Source organism: Amyelois transitella, chromosome 25, assembly GCF_032362555.1.
Source record: "Amyelois transitella isolate CPQ chromosome 25, ilAmyTran1.1, whole genome shotgun sequence".
NCBI classification, from domain to species: Eukaryota; Metazoa; Arthropoda; class Insecta; order Lepidoptera; family Pyralidae; genus Amyelois; species Amyelois transitella.
Window position 1 is genome coordinate 6255242 of NC_083528.1, and position 22221 is coordinate 6277462.

Sequence of the window (22221 nt, forward strand, 5' to 3'; positions counted from 1 at the left end):
GCTAGCCTGTCGCCTAAAAGAAGAATCCTTATAGCCTAGTCTTCTTGGGAAATCATCATGGGAAAGAGATGCAGTGGTCCTATTATTTTATTTTTCTAATGGTATAAATAAAGTGTAAAAAAATTAGTTTCGCGTACTCTTGACCTGACCTTCTTCTACAACGGCTCCTCGTTTAGCTGGAAAGTTAAGTTCTCTTCTGGATTATTCTTTTTTTTATCTGTCTTCGGATCCGCTTAACAGTTCCACCCCAGGAAGAACGTGGGGCAAGCGCCAGAACTTTTCAAATTCAAATTCAAAATTTTTATTCATTATTATAGGATACTTAATATCGCTTAATAATTTTCAAAAATTTTGGTTTCACAACATTGGTTGACGTTAAATAAATTACTTAAAACTAAGTGTACTGCCGCTTCCAAGGCGTCAGTGCAGAAGAAGCGGTAACAAACTGCACTGCAGCATTTTCTTCAACAACGTAAACTTCACAAATATCCACACTTAGAATAGAATGTGCACGAGAGAATACATTGATCAGATTAATATATTTATATGAGATTTTTATAATATTATTAATTAGGTATATTTTGTGTAAGACTAATTAAAGAAGAGCCGAAGTGCCGAAAGTGCTGTGTGGTTCCCGGCACCAATACAAAAAAAGACTTCATCTCTTTCCCATGGATGTCGTAAAAGGCGACTAAGGGATAGGCTTACAAACTTGAGATTCTTTTTTAGGCGATGGGCTAGCAAACTATCACTATTTGAATCTCAATTCTACCATTAAGCCAAATAGCTCAACAAATAGAGGCCATTCAGTCTTTTCAAGACTGTTGGCTCTGTCTACCCCGCAAGGGATATAGACGTGACCATATGTATGTACTAATTAAAGAATCTAATCTTCTCTTCCAGACGCTAAAGAAAATAGACTACTTCTTCACCGCTGTTTTCACTCTAGAACTCGTACTGAAACTCATCACATACGGCTTTCTATTCCACAAAGACGCGTTCTGCCGCTCAGCTTTCAACGTTCTGGATCTCCTTGTGGTCGTGGTATCACTGGTTTCTTTGAGTGGGTAAGTTGTTCTTGGAACATAACATACATACATACATAAAATCACGCCTCTTTCCCGGAGGGGTAGGCAGAGACTACCTCTTTCCACTTGCCACGATCTCTGCATATTTCCTTCGCTTCATCCACATTCATAACTCTCTTCATGCAAGCTCGGCGGTTTCGGGTACTTGGAACATAACATAACATATAATCAGGTCTATATCCCTTGCGGGGTAGACAGAGACAACAGTCATCGAAACACTGAGTCGTTCAGCTGTTTGGCTTCATGATGGAATTGAGATTCAAATAGTGACAGGTTGCAAGCCTTACGCCTGTTGGCTATGTTTACCCCGCTGGGGATATAAAAGTGACTATTTTTCCTCCTGGCTTTAGTCCCAGTTGCATCCTCACATATGTTGTGTGGAGCCCAGGGTATGCCTTTGACCATGGATCCTAGATTGGGTGAGTCAGGTTTTTCGCACCCTTTGCAGGTAAACATAACCCATATTGGATCCATGGTTACACATCCAGTCGCCTGAATGTGCAGGTTTCCTCACGATGTTTTTCCCCACCATAAGAACATCGGTTAGTGTTGAAACTAATGCACAAAACTTCGATAATAGTCATTGGTGGGATTCGAACCGGTGCCTTTATGCGATTCCTTCTACCACCGACGCGGGATGTAGAAGTGACTATATGTATGTCACTTATTTTTTAATATACATACCTACATACATTCATATAATCACGTCTATGTCCCTTGCGGGGTAGACAGAGCCAACAGTCTTGTAAAGACTGATAGGCCACGCTCAGCTATTTGGCTTTAAAGATAGAATTGAGATTCAAATAGTGAATAGAGGTTGCTAGCCCATCGCCTAAAAAACAATCCTAAGTTTGTAAGCCTATCCCTTAGTCGTCTTTTACGACATCCATGGGAAAGAGATGGAGTGGTCCTATTCTCTTTTTTATATTGGTGCCGGGAACCACACGGCATTATTTTTTAATATTTATATTTTTTTTTGTCAGGTCTGGATTATCATTCATTAAAATCCTGAGAGTTTTCCGTGTGTTAAGACCTTTAAGGGCCATCAACAGGGCGAAGGGTTTAAAGGTCAGTGATTTCCTTCCTTAATTTCTTTTTTTTAATAATTATTTTTAGACTGATACCGATAAACATATTTCAGTGTATAAAAAAATAATTGTCCCACTTTATATTTGTAAATCGAGATTAAATATAGACTGCATTTTATAAAGGAATTTCGACAGTCACTTTTCGTTAATTAATAAGAAAATAATTAGGTATTTCATAATTATATATATAAACTTTATTGTAATTTGTGAATGCCTTTCAGTCCACATTTTTTATTACAGTTGTAAGACAATTTTTTTTAAATTAATGACTTTTTAATCTGTGCATTTTTTTTTTTGGATATTCTAGCACGTAGTTCAGTGCGTGATTGTAGCAATCAAAACGATTGGAAATATTTTGCTGGTCACAAATCTTCTGCAATTCATGTTCGCGGTCATGGGCGTCCAAATGTTCAAGGTAGGGAGCGATACGACACCTTTGGGTCAATCAATCATTAATCAAATCAGTAAATCATTAATGATATCAGTTATTCATTAGTTAGATCAACAAGTATGGATCAGTTCAATTTAAATGTGATTAGGTTAATTGTTAATGATTTTAATGTCATTAATGAGATCAGTAAAGCATGAATGATTTAAATTAATGATTAAATCAAATAAAAAATTGATTATAAAGTTTGTTTCTTTCAAAAGTGATCTGTCAAGCCACCAATAGTCTCTTTTCAACATGATTTGTAAGACAAAAACTGCGATAAAAATATTTTAACTAATTTTAAATAACTTCTAAATGCACATCATTAATTTTGAAAGCACAATTTGTTATGTATTTTTTTATTAGAATAAAATCATCTGGTTTCGTTTCGCTTTTTATCTAACATTTTGTTTTGCTTTTTATTTCCGTGGGTCCAAAAAATTTGCAAATTAAACGCATGCTTTTTTTGTTTTTCAAAATATGCCCAAAGGTGTTGTGTGATGCTTCTGTTTTATATAAACTAAATAAAAATAAATTTTTTGGACTCCAAATGTGCTTTGTTTCGTTCGCCCAGTCCTCCCTGCCTTGACATTTTTAGGAGCGAGAGCCTTGATTTAATTTTTTTTAATTATTTATTTTTTATAATAAAAATTACAGTCAGATCAAGACACTGATTTGAATTTTTTTTGTAAATAAATTTATCGTTATTGATACATTTCACACATATCGGTTTTCTATTCTGGTACTGCAAATTATTAAGAAATATTTTTTTTGGTTTTTTTTTTATATTTTTTTTTATTAATTATATTTTTTTTCTGTGTTTTTCACACAAAATACACACATCGTGCTCCACATACAACGACACATGTCTTGCGTGAAAAATTAAATTAAAATTTACGCGAAATCGGGTAACTTTTATGTTGTCCGTCCGTATCTACTAAACTATTATTAATGTATTGTTTTTTATTTATATGTATAGTATGTGGTGAAGTGTGTGTTTGCTGCTATAAAGTCTATTGGAAATATATTTATTATTAATAATATGCTGCAATTTATGTTTTCTGTAATGGGTATTCAGTTGTTTAAGGTAAACTTTTAAAATGATACTGTTAACGATATTTTTAAAATACGAAAATATTCAGAGTAATTTTATCCTTTTACCTATTTCTCCAAAACAGTATACTGATATAAAATATTTTTTTACGCAAAATAATTTTATTTACTATTAATTTTATAAATTAGTAATTTATGTAAAAAATATCCTTAACAGTCGATAAAAAAATATTTAATATGATTTCTAAAAGTGAATAATAAAATAAATCAAAAATTTATTAATAATTAATTTACCATTTCTTTTTATTGTGTAAATTTATGTGCAATAAGAATATTGCAAACAAATAAATAATTAAGGGCATTCCGTTAATGAATCTTATTAAAGCTATGAATTTCTCAAATTAATTAATTAAGACTTTAGTGTGTTCATAGTTCTACACCCAGTCTTTGCGCTTAGAGGCCTAGGTCCTACGATTTATTTTATTATTCAGTCACGAAAATAGTTTTTTATAATAAATATCTTACATAATATGTATAAATATTTGAACTGACTTTAACAGATGATATAAAGCATTGTTTTAACAAGAAACTTAGCTAACATTTGTGTTTTTTTGTGCTTTGCTTTCAAAACGAGGTCAGGTGATTTATCCATAAAATACATTACATACTCGTAAAATCGCACTGGGCTGATGATGAGTGATTGTTATATTTGTCATTAGTGTTATATTTGAACCATAGAACTCGGAATAATATTTGACAGTAGAACTGAATTATGATCCAATATGAGTTAGGTTCCCCTGCAAAAGTTGCGAAGGTCAGGTGGGAGTCGCTTCGTGTAAAAACCTGACTCACCCAATCCGGGATCCATGGTCAAAGGCATACCCCGGGCTCCTCTCCGAAGTGGTGAGGATGCAACCGGGACTAAAGCCAGGAGGAAGAAGATGTGTCATCGTAGTTTTCCGCGCAATCTCGCAGAATACATACATATGGTCACGTCTATATCCCTTGCATGGGGTAGACAGTGCCAACAGTCTTGAAAAGGCTGAATGGCTACGTTCAGCTATTTGGCTTAATGATAGAATTGAGATTCAAATAGAGTCAGGTTGCTAACCCATAGCCTTCAAAAGAATCAAAAAAAGTTTGTAAGCCTATCCCTTAGTCCCCTTTTACGACATCCATGGGAGAGAGATGGAGTGGTCCTATTCTTTTTTTTTATTGGTGCCGGGAACCACACGGCAGAATTGAGATGCAAAATATGGAGACGTCATGGAGTCACCATCAGTTGTGACGTCACATGTTGCAATGATCCCATAATTTGGAAGAGAAATAGATTTTTTTTGTTATATACTTACAGAACTACCGAGCCGATTTTGAAAATTCACCACTAAGAAAGCTTATTTAATATTAAATTAACGTTAAAGCCTGTCTTATTTACAAAACCCAGTTAATTGTTATCAATTACTAGCTGTGCCCGCGACTTTGTCCGCGTGGAATAGTTAAAAAAGAAAAGTTGTGGAAAAGTTCAATGATGCCCAAAAGCATCATTGAAGCCCTCAAGGATGTATAATTTTTCACATTTTACATTATTTCTTAGCTCCTTATAGTTGCCGTGTGATGTTATATAGCTTAAGCCTTCCTCGATAAATGGTCTATTCAACGCAAAAAGAATTTTTCAATTCGAACCTGTAGTTCCTAAGATTAGCGCGTTCAAACAAACAAATTTAATTGTTTTTATTTCGGATTAATTGTTACATGTTTTCAGGGAAAATTCTCATCTTGTAATGATGTTACGAAACTGACAGAACAAGATTGCAAGTAAGTATATTTCTTTTAAACAATGTCACTATATGAAGCCAAAAAGCTGAATGTGACCAAAGTGAAGTTCTTCCGCTAGGCTAGGTGAGATGCCTGAGGAACCGCGCGACAGACGATGTTGTGTCGGAGGTTGTATATATAGCTTCCAATCCGTGAAATCTTTGCTTGCACGATTTAGGTATCTACGTTTTTAGCTGTTTTTAACTGATAGCGTCGCGTGATTTTATTTTTTATTTTTGTGACTTGTGGCGCAGAGATTTCGCCACATAACTATAACTATACTACCTATATTTAACTATGCTATATATTTTATAATTAATACTTGTAATAGATAAACATCCAAGACCCAAGTCAATCAAATAAAGTTCGTTTCTCATCATACCTTTACCATAATTCGAACCAAAATAACCCTAAAACATGTGTTTAATTTCAGAGGTTCTTATTTGATATACAAGAACGGGGAACCGACCATAGAAGATAGACAGTGGACTAACAATAAATTCAATTTTGACGATGTACTTAGCGGTATGCTGACTTTGTTCACCGTGTCCACATTTGAAGGATGGCCTGGGTGAGTAAATTAACTAAAATATTCAATACTAGCGGCCCGCCCCGGCTTCGCACGGGTGGACATATTTTTGTGTTTTATATTTTGAAATAAATTTATTTCAAAACAAATTTATGCCTATGTCACTTTTGAAGGTCTATTCTATATCTGTGCCAAATTTTATCAAAATCGGACCAGTAGTTTTTGAGTTTATTCCACACAAACATACAAAAATACAAATCTTTCCTCTTTATTATTAGTGTGGATTAAAAACGTATTGTATCATAGCATATCTAAGCAGATATACATGGAGAGTGTGGAGGGAAAGGTCGGAGTGGGAAGACCTAGACGAACGTACCTTGATCAAATTAAGGACGTCCTGGTAAAGGGTCAGGTCAAAAGTACCCGAAACCGCCGAGCTTGCATGAAGAGAGTTATGAATATGGATGATGTGATCGTGGCAAGTGGAAGGAGGTAGTCTCTGCCTACCCCTCCGGTAAAGAGGCGTGATCATGATGAGGTGTACTATTTTGGATAGGCTTATGAATTCGGGATTCTTCTTTTAGGCGATGGGCTAGCAACCTGTCACTATTTGAATCTCAATTCTATCATTAAGCCAAATAGCTGAACGTGGCCGATCAGTCTTTTCAATACTGTTGGCTCTGTCTACCATGCAAGGGATATTGACCCGATTATATACATACATAGAGTCACGTCTATATCCCTTGTGGGGAAGACAGAGCCAACAGTCTTGTAAAGACTGATAGGTCACGCTCAGCTATTTGGTTTAATGATAGAATTGAGATTCAAATAGTGACAGGTTGCTAGCCCATCGCCTAAAAAAAGAATCTCAATTTTGTAAGCGTATCCCTTAGTCGCCTTCTACGACATCCATAGGAAAGAGATGGAGTGGTCCTATTCTTTTTTGTACTGGTACCGGTAACCACACGGCACTGTTTGTATGTAACACATTTAAATAATTTGTTTTTTTTTTGCAGATTATTATCAACATCAATGGATTCAAACGAGGAGGATCATGGACCAATAGAAAATTCCAGACCTCTCGTGGCATTTTTCTACATTAGTTATATTATTGTTATTGCATTTTTCATGGTGAGTTTTTGTTTGTTTGTTTGTAATATCTTTACATACACATACATATGGTCACGTCTATATACCTTGCGGGGTAGACAGAGCCAACAGTCTTGAAAAGCCTGAATGGCCACGTTCAGCTATTTGGCTTAATGATAGAATTGAGATTCAAATAGTGACAGGTTGCTAGCCCGTCGCCTAAAAGAAGAATCCCAAGTTTATAAGTCTTATTATTAATCGTCTCCCCTTTTTTTAATTAATCGTATGCAGATATCGTGGCAAGTGGAAAGAGGTAGTCTCTGCCTACACCTCCGGGAAAGAGGCGTGATTTTATGTATGTATGTATGTATGGCTCTTTTTTAAAGAGTATTCTATTAAAACTTTATATAAATTATTTTTTCATGATTTCAGGTTAACATATTCGTTGGTTTTGTCATAGTTACATTCCAAAAAGAGGGAGAGCAGGAGTTCAAGGATTGTGAATTGGACAAAAATCAGAGGAACTGCATTGAGTTCGCTTTGAAAGCGAAGCCTGTGAGAAGGTAAATATAATATATACGGGACAAATTACACAGATTGAGTTAGCCTCGAAGTAAGTTCGAAACTTGTGTTACGAGATACTAACTCAACGATACTATATTTTATAGTAAATACTTATATAGATATACATCCAAGACCCAGGCCAATCAGAAAAAGTTCTTTACCCATCATGCCCTGACCGGGATTCGAACCCGGGACCTCCGGTGTCACAGACAAGCGTAACCGCTGCACCACAGAGGCCGTCAAACCCATAGGTACATATATACTAAAATTCTCAATGTAGTGGGCTGTCTTTGACAACGTAAAATCATTCTCCGTTCTTCTCTCAGATACATTCCCAAACACCGAATCCAGTACAAAACTTGGTGGTTCGTCACGTCCGAGCGGTTCGAGTTCTTCATCTTCTTCTTCATCGTGTTGAACACCGTCACTTTGATGATGAAGTTTCACGGCGCTTCGGCGGATTACAAAAAGGTTTGTTAGCTGCATTTAGAATGGATAGGAATAAAGATTATGTACGTACGAACTTTGACTTACGTACTTAGACTTTCAACCTGCTCCCTTATTCGGGAACGTTCAAAATATTCTCTCTTTTTTTTAACCCCAAAGCTAGAAAGAGAGGCAAGATAAGACATCATCCAGCCTTTCATCGTTTGTGAAAAAGGGGACCTGTTTGGCGCAGAGGTGGCGTTTTCGCCTCTGAATACAAGTTCCGGGTTTAATCCCTGGTCATGATGAAATGGGCTATCAACCTGTCACTATCTCTGAATCCACCATCCAAATCTTGGCTTTCGAGTCTTGTAACTAAGGATCAAAAAAATGATAAGTATATTACGTACATTCATCTATATACTACATCTTCATCCCTTATGGCGTGGACAGAGCCAACAGTCTGAAAAAGACTGGAAGGCCACGTTCAGCTGGATGGCTGAATGATGGAATTGAGATTCAGATAGTGGCAGGTAGCTAGCTTATCCTACAAGAAGAATATCAAGTTTATAATATTATCTTTTTGTAATTCCAGGTGTTGGATTATTTCAACATGATATTAACGACGGTGTTTATGCTCGAGTTTGTGTTCAAATTAGCTGCATTTAGGTTTAAGGTAATCTTTATATATCTTTACTGCTATTTTTTTTAAGTCGTTTGTTTTTGAGATAAAACCGAAATAAAATTGTTGAGTTCAACATATCAGACAACATTAATCGAAAGGTGTTTGACAACGATGTGTTGCGTCACCTTGGCTGTTCAACCAATTCATAGATAATTTGTCTCAAAAAAAAAAACTGAAAGTGTGTTCGTTTAAGTGTTGCTCTATGATTACATATTTATATTGTTTCAGATATTAATATACACATATCGTTACAGAATTATTTCGGAGATGCGTGGAACGTGACTGACTTTATTCTAGTGGTGGGTAGTATCATCGATATTGTGGTCACGCAAGTTAACGAGAACAACCCTGATTTGCCTGTATTGGACACTACTGTGAGTAACTTGATAGTCATTAATAAAATTTTTATATGTGCCGTGTGTTTTCCGGCACTTTAGAAAACATACATACATACATATGGTCACGTCTATATCCCTTGCGGGATAGACAGAGCCAACAGTCTTGAAAAGACTGAATGGCTACGTTCAGCTGTTGGGCTTAACGATAGAATTGAGATTTAACTAGTGACAGGTTGCTAGCCCATCGCCTAAAAAGGAATCACAAATTTGTAAGCCTATCCCTTAGTCGCCTTTTACGACATCCATGGGAAAGAGGTGGAGTGGTCCTATTCTTTTTTGTATTTGTGCCGGGAACCACACGACACTAAGAACTAAACTTTAGAAAACAACCAGTTTATATCTTTCCCGGGGATGTTGTTAAAGTCGACTAGGGCTAGCAAGCTGTCATTATTTGAATCTCAATTCTATTATCAAGCCAAGAAGCTGAAGGTGGCCTATCAGACTTTTGAAGACTGTTGGCTAGACGTGACTAGAAATGTATGTAAATTTTGATAATAGCAAACGCGGTTCATAAAAATAATCAAATTTTAAGTATAACATTAATTTATACTGTTTCTGTTTTATTGCTTGATTTCAGCAGTCTCAGGCGGCGCCGAAGGATGAAGTAAGTTATTTTATATGGTCAGATTTTTTTCTGTTGTCCATAACTTTATTTATTTATTTAAACTTCATTGCATAAAATACAAATGTTTAGCACAATTGGCGGACTTAATGCTAGTAGCATTATCTACCAGTCAACATTGGGTGTGACAGAGAACTTTATGTGGAGAACTTTATATATATATATAATCAATAATACTCGAACCAATATACAACAATATTTTTTAAGTTTCTATTTATGTCCATTTATATAGTATATGTAAATATTATATTCATGTATGTTAAAAAAAATGTTTCATTTACACGCCTGTCACCCTTTCCATCATGTCTCCTATCTCGGGTCTGCTGGAAGAGATTTCTTTTGAAATAAGCAGAACTTTTGTAATTTTAGTTCTTGCGATTATCAGTCTCTATACATAAATTAGTAAATAAATAATTTATTTTACTATTCCAGGGCACTCTTCTAAAATACGTCACTTTCTTCCGTCTTTTCCGAGCTATGAGATTGATCAAACTCCTGTCAAGGGGAGAGAGAATCAGGACACTTCTGTGGACATTCATCAAGTCCTTCCAGGCTCTTCCATATGTGGCTCTGCTGATTGTTCTGCTGTTCTTCATTTATGCTGTAGTGGGCATGCAGGTACAGTGTGCTTCATAGAAAAGTATACCACCTTTAATACGACAACGAATCGATGGTGCCCTATTCAATGTGTGCGACAGTACATCAACTTGTTATCTTAATGTTACATTATTTTGTTGTATTAATTCTTTTTCGAAAGGTTTTTATGAGACTCACAAGATTCAGTTTAAAATTAGGTCTAATTTGTATTGCATTTTTTATATAATGTCTTTGAAAATTGTTTTTCATTATCATCACTTCTATCACTGTTTCAAATAACGATCACCAATTTAAGTGATACATACATATGTACATAAAATCACGCCTTATTTCCGAAAGGGTAGGCAGAGACTACATCTTTCCACTTGCCACGATCACTGCATACTTCTTTTGCTTCATCCACATTTATGCAAGCTCGGGTACTTTTGAGCTGATATTTCGGGTACTTTTGAGCTGATATTTCGCCAGAACGTCCTTAATTTGATTAAAATACGTTCGTCTAGGTCTTTCCACTACGACCTTTCCCTCCACACTTTAAGTGACATTACTTTTTAACCTATAAATAAGTTACTTACCTTTATCAATATCTCTATCTTAATCATCACCTTGATCAATATCTATACCATAATCGTTAGTTTTATAAACATCGACACCATTTTTAGTGTGGATCATTATCAGATATAATCTAGTTCATGACATGAGATTTTTTTTCAGCTTTTTGGTAAAATCGACAATGATGACGAGGTGATAACTAGGCACAACAACTTTCAGACATTCGGCAACGCATTGATGGTGTTATTTAGGTCTGCCACAGGTGAATTATGTGAAAATATTTGCGTTTGATTACGATCACGTAAAGAATTAATGACTTGGTTAGCTGTAACTGCTTTATTGTTAAACTAGAGGCCGCCCGCGACTTCGTCCGCATGGAAACCCTATCAATCCCGCGGGAACTCTGGGATAAAAAGTAGCCTATGTGTTATTCTGGGTCTTCAGCTACCTACATACCAAATTTCATGATAATCGGTTCGGTAGTTTTTGAGTGAAAGAGTAACAAACATCCATACAAACTTTCGCCTTTATAATAGTAGTAGGATGTTACTCAATTCTGTCCTTTTTTAATCATACATACATAAATACATATGGTCACGTCTATATCCCTTGTGGGATAGACAGAGCCAACAGTCTTGAAAAGACTGATGGGCCACGTTCAGTTATTTTGCTTAATGATAGAATTGAGATTCAAATAGTGACAGGTTGCTAGCCCATCGCCTAAAAAAAGAATCCCAAGTTTGTAAGCCTATCCATTAGTCGCTTTTTACGACATCCATGGGAATGAGATTGAGTGGTATTCTTTTTTGTATTGGTGCCGGGAGCCACACAGCAGATGTGAAAAAAATTTGCATTTGATTACGATTAAGTTAAGAATTAATGACTTGGTTAGCTGTAACTGCTTTATTGTTAAATACTACTCAATTTTGTCCTTTTTTTATTATGATTTTCTCAATTGCATCTTGAGGTTTGGGTAAAATAGTGATCAATTTTAACATTTCAACTTATGTCATACTTCCTTGGAATCTATATATATAAAACTCTTCCGTTACTGAGTGACTGACTGACAGACAACGCACAGTCGAAACTACTGGTCGTAGACAGCTGAAATTTGGAATGTAGGTTCCTTGGGATATATAGGGGAGCACTAAGAAAGGATTTTTGGAAATTCAACCCCCAAGGGGGGGAAAAGGGGTAAAAACGTTTCTATGAAAAATCTTATTCCTTGGGTTTATAAACTTGAAACTTGGCATGAACACGTACATAGGCAAGTAAATATGTTTGACATTATAAGTTTTTTCAAACTAACCTCCAATCGTGATTTGGGGGGTGCGATTGGGTGACTGATTTATTAACGCACAGCCGAAACCGCTCGGTATAGGAGTCTGAGATTTTGAACAGAGGTTCCTTTAGTAACATAAGTGAGCACTAAGAAGGGATTTTTGAAATGTCAACCCCCAAGGGGGGGAAACGGGCAACGCAAAGGGCAACTGAAGGAACGAGGTGGGTTTTAGTCAGTAAAAGTCTGACACTCCCTTCCGTTCCACCCAGAGCGGGAGAGGTCATTTGATGATTTCCCATCCTTAAAAAAAAAGACTTTGTATGACAACTTTCTACTAATATTATAAAGAGGAACAATCTATTTTTTTATATGTTTGTTTGTTTACACATGTAATCGATAAACTCCGAAACTACTGAATCGATTTCAAACATTCACCATTAGAAAGCTACATCATCCCTGAGTAACACAGGCTATATTTAATTCCAGTTGTAACAAGATTTCAGCCTGTGGAAGAAAAAGCCCTGTCGAGATCATTAAAAAACGCTATATATAACCGAATTACACGTGGGCGAAGCCGCGGGCGGAAAGCTAGTTTTTTATAATTTTTAACAGCTGAGAGCTTATCATGTGTTATTTTAACTCAATTCTGTAAAAGACATTTAGGCATTCGGATTATAATTTTTGAAATATCGTCGAGATAAGTTAAAAATATCGTAAAACCATTCTAGGTGAAGCGTGGCAAGACATTATGATGGCGTTATCAACAGACACCAGTGAAAGACCTAACGACCCTCCGAAGTGTATCAAGTCAGATCTGCAGGAGAACCTAGGGGGTGAATCAAACGATGAGAACTGTGGAAACTGGCTGGCATTCCCTTATTTCATATCATTCTCTCTGCTTTGCACATTTTTGGTAAGAAATAGATAAATATAGTATAAATATAAATATATAGGGGACAAATTACACGCATTGAGTTAGCCTCGAAGTTAGTTCGAGACTTGTGTTACGAGATACTAACTCAAAGATACTATATTTTATAATAAATACTTATATAGATATCAGAAGTAAATTTTTTATATTTGAAATTTCATTAATATTTTGGAATTCAGAAGTGATCCATTGGAATACACGTTGTTATTTAACTGATAAATATTCCCAAACCTTTCGGTTTTACCGTAAGTTCAAGATTAAGTTTCCTTTTATGTTTTTATACCCTACATGTTATCAAAAAATTATTGAGATTTCGCATTAAGATTGTTCATTAATCGATTGATTTAGTACAAGTTACTGCATGTTTTACTCTTTCAGATTATCAACTTGTTTGTAGCAGTCATTATGGATAATTTCGACTATTTGACGAGAGACTGGTCTATATTGGGTCCGCATCATTTGGACGAATTTGTCAGGTAAGCAAGTGTATTAGAGATATAATATGTATTTTAATAGTTACAATGTGCGCTATCTATGAAAAGATCTAAAATCATCATACTCACATGAAAATTTTTGTTTTAGGTTATGGAGTGAGTATGATCCGGACGCAAAAGGAAGAATAAAACATTTGGATGTGGTTAATTTACTACGGAAAATAAGTCCGCCATTAGGTAATTTGAAAATATGCACTCGTTTTTTGAAATTTATTATAGAGCTAATGTCAGCGTTATCACATTGCAATAAGAAACTTATAATACATTTAAATGAACATATTTGTTGCAATATTGTAGACTCTGATAGATTTGTATCAAATTATTCCATCCATTCAAGTACCAATTACCTTTATTTATTATTTATTGTAAAATTATGTGCTTTTAGGTACAAGATATAAAGTATTATTAAAAATGATATTGTTTGTGTTCTTGTAATTGTTAATTTAGTGTTACTATGATTTCTTAGGTTTCGGCAAGCTATGCCCTCATAGGACAGCATGTAAACGTCTCGTGTCGATGAACATGCCTCTCAATTCTGATGGTACTGTAAATTTCAACGCGACTCTGTTCGCAGTGGTGAGAACACAATTAGACATCAAAACATCAGGTACTAAATTAATGTTTTATATTTATACACAAATAACACATTTCTGTAGGAATAGGAAGATGATATAGCGGGGGCGATGATTCGGTTCGACCCCCACCAAAGGGTTAGATCTTCCGCCAGGCTAGGTGTGCCTGGGGAACCGTGCGACAGATGTTGTGTCGGAGGTTGTATATATGCTCCAATCCGTGAAATCTTTGTTTGCGCGATTAAGATTCTTCGCTGCTATTAGCTGAGCACGTCAATTCTTTGCGATGATTGACAGTTGGTGCGTGGTATTAGTGTTGCCACAATACATTATCTTTCATCCATATTCGTCAATCGAGTTAAATAATTTATTGCCTTAAACTTGTTTGAAATACAGTTCTTTACTTCTAGGACCTAGGTTCTGTAAAGCTTCGGATACAGCTTTGTCGGTATAAGAAATTAAACCAACGTGAAATTAAAAATTTAGTTTATTTTCCGTTCTTACGCCCAGTAGTTAAAAAATTACAGCAACGCTCAGAAGTTTTGTCTGTTACTGTCACTCTTTTTATGTGAAATATTGATCTTAAATTATAATTATAGGTGTAATTGACGAGTGTAACACAGAATTGAGGGCAATCATCAAAAAGGTCTGGAAGCGAACGTCGCACAAACTTCTGGATCAGGTGGTTCCCCCTCCAGGAGATCCCAACGAAATCACTGTCGGCAAGTTCTACGCTACATTCCTCATTCAGGATTACTTTAGAAGGTTAGATGATAATACATTTTTTTAAGTAGTTTTCTCTGGTAGATCTAGTCAAAGAATATCACAAAGTATATGTTAATATTATAGAATAAATTTATTTCATTAAATAATTAAAAAAAAAAATCTGGACTATGAGAGCCTTATTATACCTATACATGTACTTTATATATATTTTACAACATAACATTTTACACAAACACGTTATCTTTGATAATATCTAAGTAATTTACTTAAATCTCTTATTTACCTAGACGACTTTTTATTCCGAACAACAATCGAAATTAACATATTTTCTGTTTTTATAGGAACCATGCGTAAGTCGTTATCCAAATTATAAGCAACTCGAAGATTTACTACGCTGTATTTTATGCTTTCTCATCCTTGGTCCTGATACCAGTTTGTCTTCCGAGGATGCTGCTTGATTTATATTTTCCAATTTTTCAGTTTTCCCCAGACTTTTTCGTTTTGCATCATTTACCATTTCCTTTGCAAAGAATTGGAGTTATGCAATCGTCATCGATGATCAATACAAATTAAGCTACCTATTTTTATACTATTTTGAATATTTTTTTTATCTTACTGTGCATAGGTATTGCATGAGACACAGATTTTTTTCCAGCTTTCTCGCATTTTAAAGGTTGTATATTCTACTCCACCAGCCCGTTTTAATCATGATTTTATTCTAGCATGAAATTACTATTTTTGATCTCGCGAAGCATGTTTTCTCCGTGAACAACTTTCTGATTGTTACAATCACTTGTTTCAAGCAGCACAGTAATTTTTTTCATTATGTGTTCTAAGCGTGGTGAGATCATTGTGGTTGTCAAATGTACCTGCATGTCCTTAATCAATTGGCTTAATATCGTAACTAAAATTAAAATCTGTTTCTCTACTTTGAACAATTGATTGTAAATCCACTGAGAAGACATGTTTGTCAGAAAAAGCAAACCCGTAAACATCAATTGTTGCACTTGTTGGTTTTTCCTATCACGTATTTTGAGTGCATACATTCTTTGGAAATTTTGAACTGTAATGGTAAGGTGTTTTGTTTTTTGGCTCGCTACTGCAGGTTCAGGAAACGTAAAGAACAAGCGGCTGCAGAGTCGCAGCAGACCAATCAGATCAAGACATTACAAGCTGGTCTTCGGACCTTACATGAAGCTGGCCCTGAACTGAAGAGAGCCATATCAGGGAATTTGGAGGAAGTAGTAGCTGAGACTGTTGAGCCGATGCATAGGGTGAGTAAAATTGATTGTCTTTTTTTTATTCAAAATTCAAATTCAAAATTTTTATTCATTATTATAGGATACTTCATATCGCTTAATAATTGTCAAAACGTATGGTTACAACATTGGTTGACGTCAAATAAATTACTTAAAACTAAGTTTACTGCCGCTTCCAAGGCGTCAGTGCAGAAGAAGCGGTAACAAACTGCACTGCAGCATTTTCTTCAACAACGTCAACTTCACAATATCAATTAAATTTAGAATAGAATGTGGACGAGAGAATACATTATATTTATAAGACTCTAGAATAGAGCTGGTTGAAAAGGACTAGATTACGCGGTATTTCTCACCAGATGGACCGATCAAATAAGACTGAAAGATATTATAATTAATAACATCAAATAAAACTCGCATCGGTACACTTTTGTGTGAGGTAAGCGGCCTTGAAGGACGAATGGCAATAAATTATAAGCTTGCTTATCAAGACTGAACGACCATTCTGCCAAAATTTAAGCGATTTAGAAGTAGATTATAGTGGAAAAATAAAAACATTCTATTGTACATAGGTATATCAAAATATCAGAAATGAAACTACACAATGACTAACTTAATCCTATTAGTAACAGGCACCTTAAACCAGCTCGGATCAAACTCTTTATTTAACTTATTAATTTATCTTTATGATTTGATTGTTACAGCGTAACCATACGTTATTTGGAGCCGTGTGGACTTCAATCAAGAAACATGGCCGGGAGAGTTTCTATGGAAAGGACAAGAAAAATATACCACCTACTGTTAAATTGAAAATTCCTGGTAATTTTTACCTTTAATACATATAATCACGTCTATATCCCTTGCGGGGTACAGAGAGCCAACAGTATTGAAAATACTGATAGGCCAAGTTCAGCTGTTTGGCTAACTGATAGAATTGAGATTCATATAAAGGTTGCTAGCCCGTCGCCTAAAGAATCCCAAGTTTATAAGCCTATCCCTTAGTCGCCTTTTACGTTATCCGTAGGAAAGAGATGGTCCTATTCTTTTTTCTATTGGTGCTGGAAACCACACGGCACCATAGAATAAATAATAATAATAAAAATATTGATTAGATTACTTGAGATATGAGTATACATATAGTAAAGTTAATATTTAGATATCTATATATAACTTCATAATATATTCTTTAGAAAAACCCGAAGATAAGCAGACACTCAGCTCCATGATGAGAAGGGAACTGGGAATGGATGGAAAAATCCCGGAGGAAGATGTGTAAGTAGCTTCTAAGTGGTATTTATGTCATACATTTTTGAATACATATTTGTGCGATTTACAGCAGATAAGCATTAAGTAATTTTAGATTTACACATACCTAAGTACGATCGAAGAACTCAAAATAAAACATCGATTATTATTCATAAACTAAAATATTCGTAAGATGGTTAGCCAAAGAAATTTGCCAGTACCCTCTAAAAATAAATTGCTTAAAACATAAATTAATGCTGTGAAAAAGATTTTTTAAATTTCTATAAATACATTTGTTTATTTTTGCTGTCCTTTATGGAAACCATTTAAACGGTCTTTGATTATATAAAAAATTATATGACGCCACACTTCCACAAGGATACGATTTCTTTATACTTCTTTCGCATCATACAATTTTATCATTCTTTTCATGCTTTCGTTATTTTACTATTTACTCATTATTAACTCTTGAAACTTAAGTTTTTACCAACAATATCATGTGATTGGTTCTAAATTTATTTATTTAGGAGATACGAGGAAGGAAACCAAAGTGACGGCGACGAGGAGATCGCAATGCAACCGCTTTTACACGAGAAAGACTCCGAAAGGATATTCAAGGCGATCGAGTGAGTCCGCCATCTTGTTTTACACACGAAATGGCCGCTCTGAACGTTGTGCAAATATATTTTATTTTTCTTTATTACTTAGGTAATAGAAATGAATCGGTAGAACAAGGCCCTCCCCAGGAAGAACGTAACTAGACTTAATTTTTAAATGAGATAAATGGTTATTTTGGTATAATGCAAATGACTATTTTAAAATAGTTACCTATGCTATATTAATAACATTTACATTAAATTGTAATTAAATTTTTTAAACATACATAAATTACATATACCGTCTATATTCCTTGCGGGTTAGGCAAAGCCAACAGTCTTTAAAAAACTGTTAGGCCGCGTTTAGCTATTTGCGTTAATGATAGAATTGAGATTTTAATAATGACAGGTTACTATCCCATCACCTTAAAGAAGAATTTTTAAATCGATAATGAATTCCTTAAAATCGTAAATATTTAATGGGAAATAATAAATTATTTTAAATTGAAACTGATTCAGAGTGGCCACTTTTAATATTCTTACAATACTTACGATTACAAAATGTATAATTTTTGGTATAGCTACGTATATGCTTTTCATATTGTCTTTTATTTCTAAACTATGTGTCGTGCTTATTTGATCATGATCATGGCACATTAAAATGAAGTGTAGACATTGTGGTTTTCCACAAATTCAAAGACTTTTTAGGTAGATTGAAGAGAAATACACCGCCATCTAGTACAAAGCTATAGAACCAAGTAATACAGTTTCATATTTTATATAATTTCTATGTTATGTAACCCAAGAACGATGTGCTTCGTTTCAAAGTAAATAGTACTAAAATTAGAAAACAGATGGCGCTGTGCATACTTTCAAGAGTCTATGAGTTTGGTATAGCAAAAAATAATTTTAGCTGCTATGTCTAAAGCATTTTGTATATAGTGGAGTGCCTTAAGCATCTAGAATTGAAAAAGCTCGGAATCCAATTACTGTCAACGAATTATTATGAAACCTGTTGGATTGTATTGTTGATAAGGTATATTAAAATGTTTACCAATTAAAAATCGTTGCTTTTTATTTAATAATAAAATAAATAAATTAAGGCATATAATATAATACATTACGAGCTCAACTAAGTAATGTAGTGTAAAAATCGTGTTATAAATACATTTCTATTATATAATATTAAAGAGTAATAGTATGAAACAATAATTGTAAAAAAAAAAAGTTTATAAAAAATATTTATTTAGTTCGCCTCTCATACATGCTTAAAAATGAATTAACTTCAATTATTCCGTTTTCGTCACTTTCTTCTACTTCACTTATTTTTAAGACAGGAGATGCATTAAAACAACTATCACCATTGCACTGTGAACACGCTGAAGTGCAGTATAAACCACTTTTTCGACATCCGCAAGCATTACCACATCCTTTTTTACAATTACAAAATAACATTTTAAGTAAATTATCTGGAGCTGGCGATTGTTTCATCAGTAGGTATTGGTTCAAGTTTATCAGAAACGTACCTCCAACCCCAATTTTCAACAGAAATATTATTACCTAACCATATCTGCACTTGTAAATATACTCTTTTCAAATGTTCAAACGCTGCATCAGACGTAGGTGGAAGAGATGCCAATTGAACACTGGTTTTTTTGGCTGTACCCTTTAGAAAAGAATTAAACCTCAATATATTCAAATCTTGGACTTTTTTGGGAGCACTGTATAATTCCAAAATACATGCAACGCCAGCTTCAAAAATTCTGTCAGGATCTGCATCAACATTTTTAAATACTTCAGCAGCCCCATGTAAACTCTTGCATTTTTCGAAATTTTTAGCGAACTTGTTTTTGCCTCTATTGAAAAAAGCAGACGTTGTATCGCAACCAGTGAAAGCGTGTACGAAAAGAATATGCTCTTTACATTTCGGTAATGTATTTTCTAAGCTTTTTGATGAAAAAAAATTCTGTACAACATTTCCTCGAGGTGGCTTTTGAAAATAAATTTCACGGTCGTTTGGAGTTAGTGCAGTTAATAGAACTAGTACATCAATATCTTCAGAAACTACAGTAACATTCGTTGACTGTAAATTAAATTAAACAATTTTTTTCCCAGTCGAAATTTATGGAGATAATACTTCGCAGTTTCTTTTTAGGTGGAGACTGTGCAGAATCTTCTTTTGCCTAGTTTTTTTGAATCTCAATATATTTTTTATACAAACTGAGATTCTAAAAATCTAATTAATCCATCTTGTCGCTCATTTGAAGCAGCTCTCAAAGTTGCGACTCCTCTGGTAATTTTTATTAGATCTCCTAAATCTGTGCTACAACCTGAACCAGAACCCAATTTATCACAAATAATACAAACGATTGTATCATCATTTTCATTGTGAGTTGAATCTTCCATGGTTAATTAGAATTCTGCAATACAGAAAAATGTATGTTTCAACAAAAAGTTCCTAAAAATACTCTTAATAATTGAAAGATAAAACATAATTTCACATAGTTAGTAATTTCCTTTCTAAAATCATTAATAAAATTAAAAAATATTATACAAAGAAATGTATGGTGATGAATTACCTACTGAAACGCACAGATCTTTCGTTTTTAAACAAATACTTTGCAAAGAAATAATATTTTTTATATTGTAATGTTTTTAAAATGTATTTTACTTAAATTATGAATATTTTATAAAAATATTTTGATTTAAAATGGAAAAAATTGACAATTTCTTGAAATTAGTGTTAAATTAAGAAAAACAAAAAAGCAACGAAAAAAAATTGGTAAACTTTTTAGTAATTTATGTATAAAACATAATGCAGAAGGTCTCACATTAATACATGGACAGTAATTGGAGTCCGAGGTCAAACTCCCCAAGCACTCCACTAATAGCGACATACAAAAATGTTGACGTTTGCAGAAAAACCTCCCACGATTTAATCCAGAGTATGAGAAACAACAGTAAGTCGGTTTTAGTGTGTTGTGATTGTGTGCATTTTTTTAAAATAATTTCTAATTAATGAATGTAATTTTTAATTCATTTATAATTTTTTTTTGATTACTTTGTAATACTTACATATTTAATATTTTTTTAATTTACACTAGTTTGTAATAATTTAAAGGTAAGTAAGTAGATTTAGTTACGGATAGGCATTACAAAATACAAGGCATTACAAATTAAATAGAAAAACATAATTGACTAACATCTTCTGTTTATCAAATTTCGGTATCAGTTGTACAGTTCTTGCTATACCTACTGCGTTAATACATACATACATACATAAACTCACGCCTCTTTCCCGGAGGGGTAGGCAGAGACTACCTCTTTCCACTTGCCACGATCCCTGCATACTTCCTTTGCTACTGCGTTAATTGATAAATTTATCACTTTTCTAAATAAAAAATACAGTAGAGTAACGAAATATCAAATTTAATTATATTATACCTATGTATCTACTAATATTATAAAGCTGAAGAGTTTGTTTGTTTGAACGCGCTAATATCAGGAACTACTTACCTACTGGTTCGATTTGAAAAATTATTTTTGTGTCGAGGAACGCTTAAGGCTATATAACATCACTCTGCAACTATTAGGAGCGAAGAAATAGTGGAAAATGTGAATAAAAACATCCTTGAGGGCTTCAATGATGCCCAAAATAACTATTCCGCGCGGACGAAGTCGCGGGCACAGCTAGTTGACTTTAAGACATTTTAGCGCTGTCATTGCTCCGGCTTTATTTAATAACATGAAAGAAATGCATGTCAGCATGGTTTTGTATCTAAGTACATTAATATTTTTATCTCAAAACACTTGTGTCTTGCACTTTTTAAAATACCTATATGTATCTACTTAAACACATGGATTCATTGGATATAGTTAAAAGTAAACCTTTATTTGAGAACCTTTTTTATCTTTCCTCTTGCAAATGAGTCTTGTAGTTAAGTATTTCTTAAATCTTTTTTTCTAAGTCTGTAATAATTTCTCTAAATTTGGACTGCTTGCGTTATTTTAATATGTCTACTTATTTATTATGATTAATAAATATTATCAAAAATAGATGTTTTTGTTTGTTTTTATTGCACAGAAATTTACACAGTTACATCAAATAGTACATAGTTATGAAAGGTATAAATCGCCAGCAACGGCGGACTTAACCCATGAAGGGATCTCTTCCAGTCAACCG

The 22221-nt window shown here is 34.1% G+C and overlaps 1 protein-coding gene across 1 annotated transcript in view; it reads left to right on the top strand.

Annotated features, from left to right (window-relative positions):
* LOC106136527 (voltage-dependent calcium channel type D subunit alpha-1) overlaps nucleotides 1-22221 on the top strand; it is a 66691-nt gene that overhangs the window by 39551 nt on the left and 4919 nt on the right. The window contains exons 21-44 of the mRNA XM_060951530.1: nucleotides 904-1067; nucleotides 2072-2156; nucleotides 2484-2591; nucleotides 3586-3693; nucleotides 5422-5474; nucleotides 5908-6045; nucleotides 7020-7134; nucleotides 7525-7655; nucleotides 7983-8127; nucleotides 8678-8758; nucleotides 9022-9141; nucleotides 9743-9769; nucleotides 10220-10405; nucleotides 11099-11198; nucleotides 12947-13131; nucleotides 13528-13625; nucleotides 13732-13820; nucleotides 14110-14250; nucleotides 14815-14980; nucleotides 16047-16215; nucleotides 16902-17016; nucleotides 17388-17469; nucleotides 17970-18068; nucleotides 20958-20998. Of these exons, the coding sequence (XP_060807513.1) occupies nucleotides 904-1067; nucleotides 2072-2156; nucleotides 2484-2591; nucleotides 3586-3693; nucleotides 5422-5474; nucleotides 5908-6045; nucleotides 7020-7134; nucleotides 7525-7655; nucleotides 7983-8127; nucleotides 8678-8758; nucleotides 9022-9141; nucleotides 9743-9769; nucleotides 10220-10405; nucleotides 11099-11198; nucleotides 12947-13131; nucleotides 13528-13625; nucleotides 13732-13820; nucleotides 14110-14250; nucleotides 14815-14980; nucleotides 16047-16215; nucleotides 16902-17016; nucleotides 17388-17469; nucleotides 17970-18068; nucleotides 20958-20998 (2746 nt within the window). The remainder of the gene's footprint in view (nucleotides 1-903; nucleotides 1068-2071; nucleotides 2157-2483; nucleotides 2592-3585; nucleotides 3694-5421; nucleotides 5475-5907; nucleotides 6046-7019; nucleotides 7135-7524; nucleotides 7656-7982; nucleotides 8128-8677; nucleotides 8759-9021; nucleotides 9142-9742; nucleotides 9770-10219; nucleotides 10406-11098; nucleotides 11199-12946; nucleotides 13132-13527; nucleotides 13626-13731; nucleotides 13821-14109; nucleotides 14251-14814; nucleotides 14981-16046; nucleotides 16216-16901; nucleotides 17017-17387; nucleotides 17470-17969; nucleotides 18069-20957; nucleotides 20999-22221) is intronic.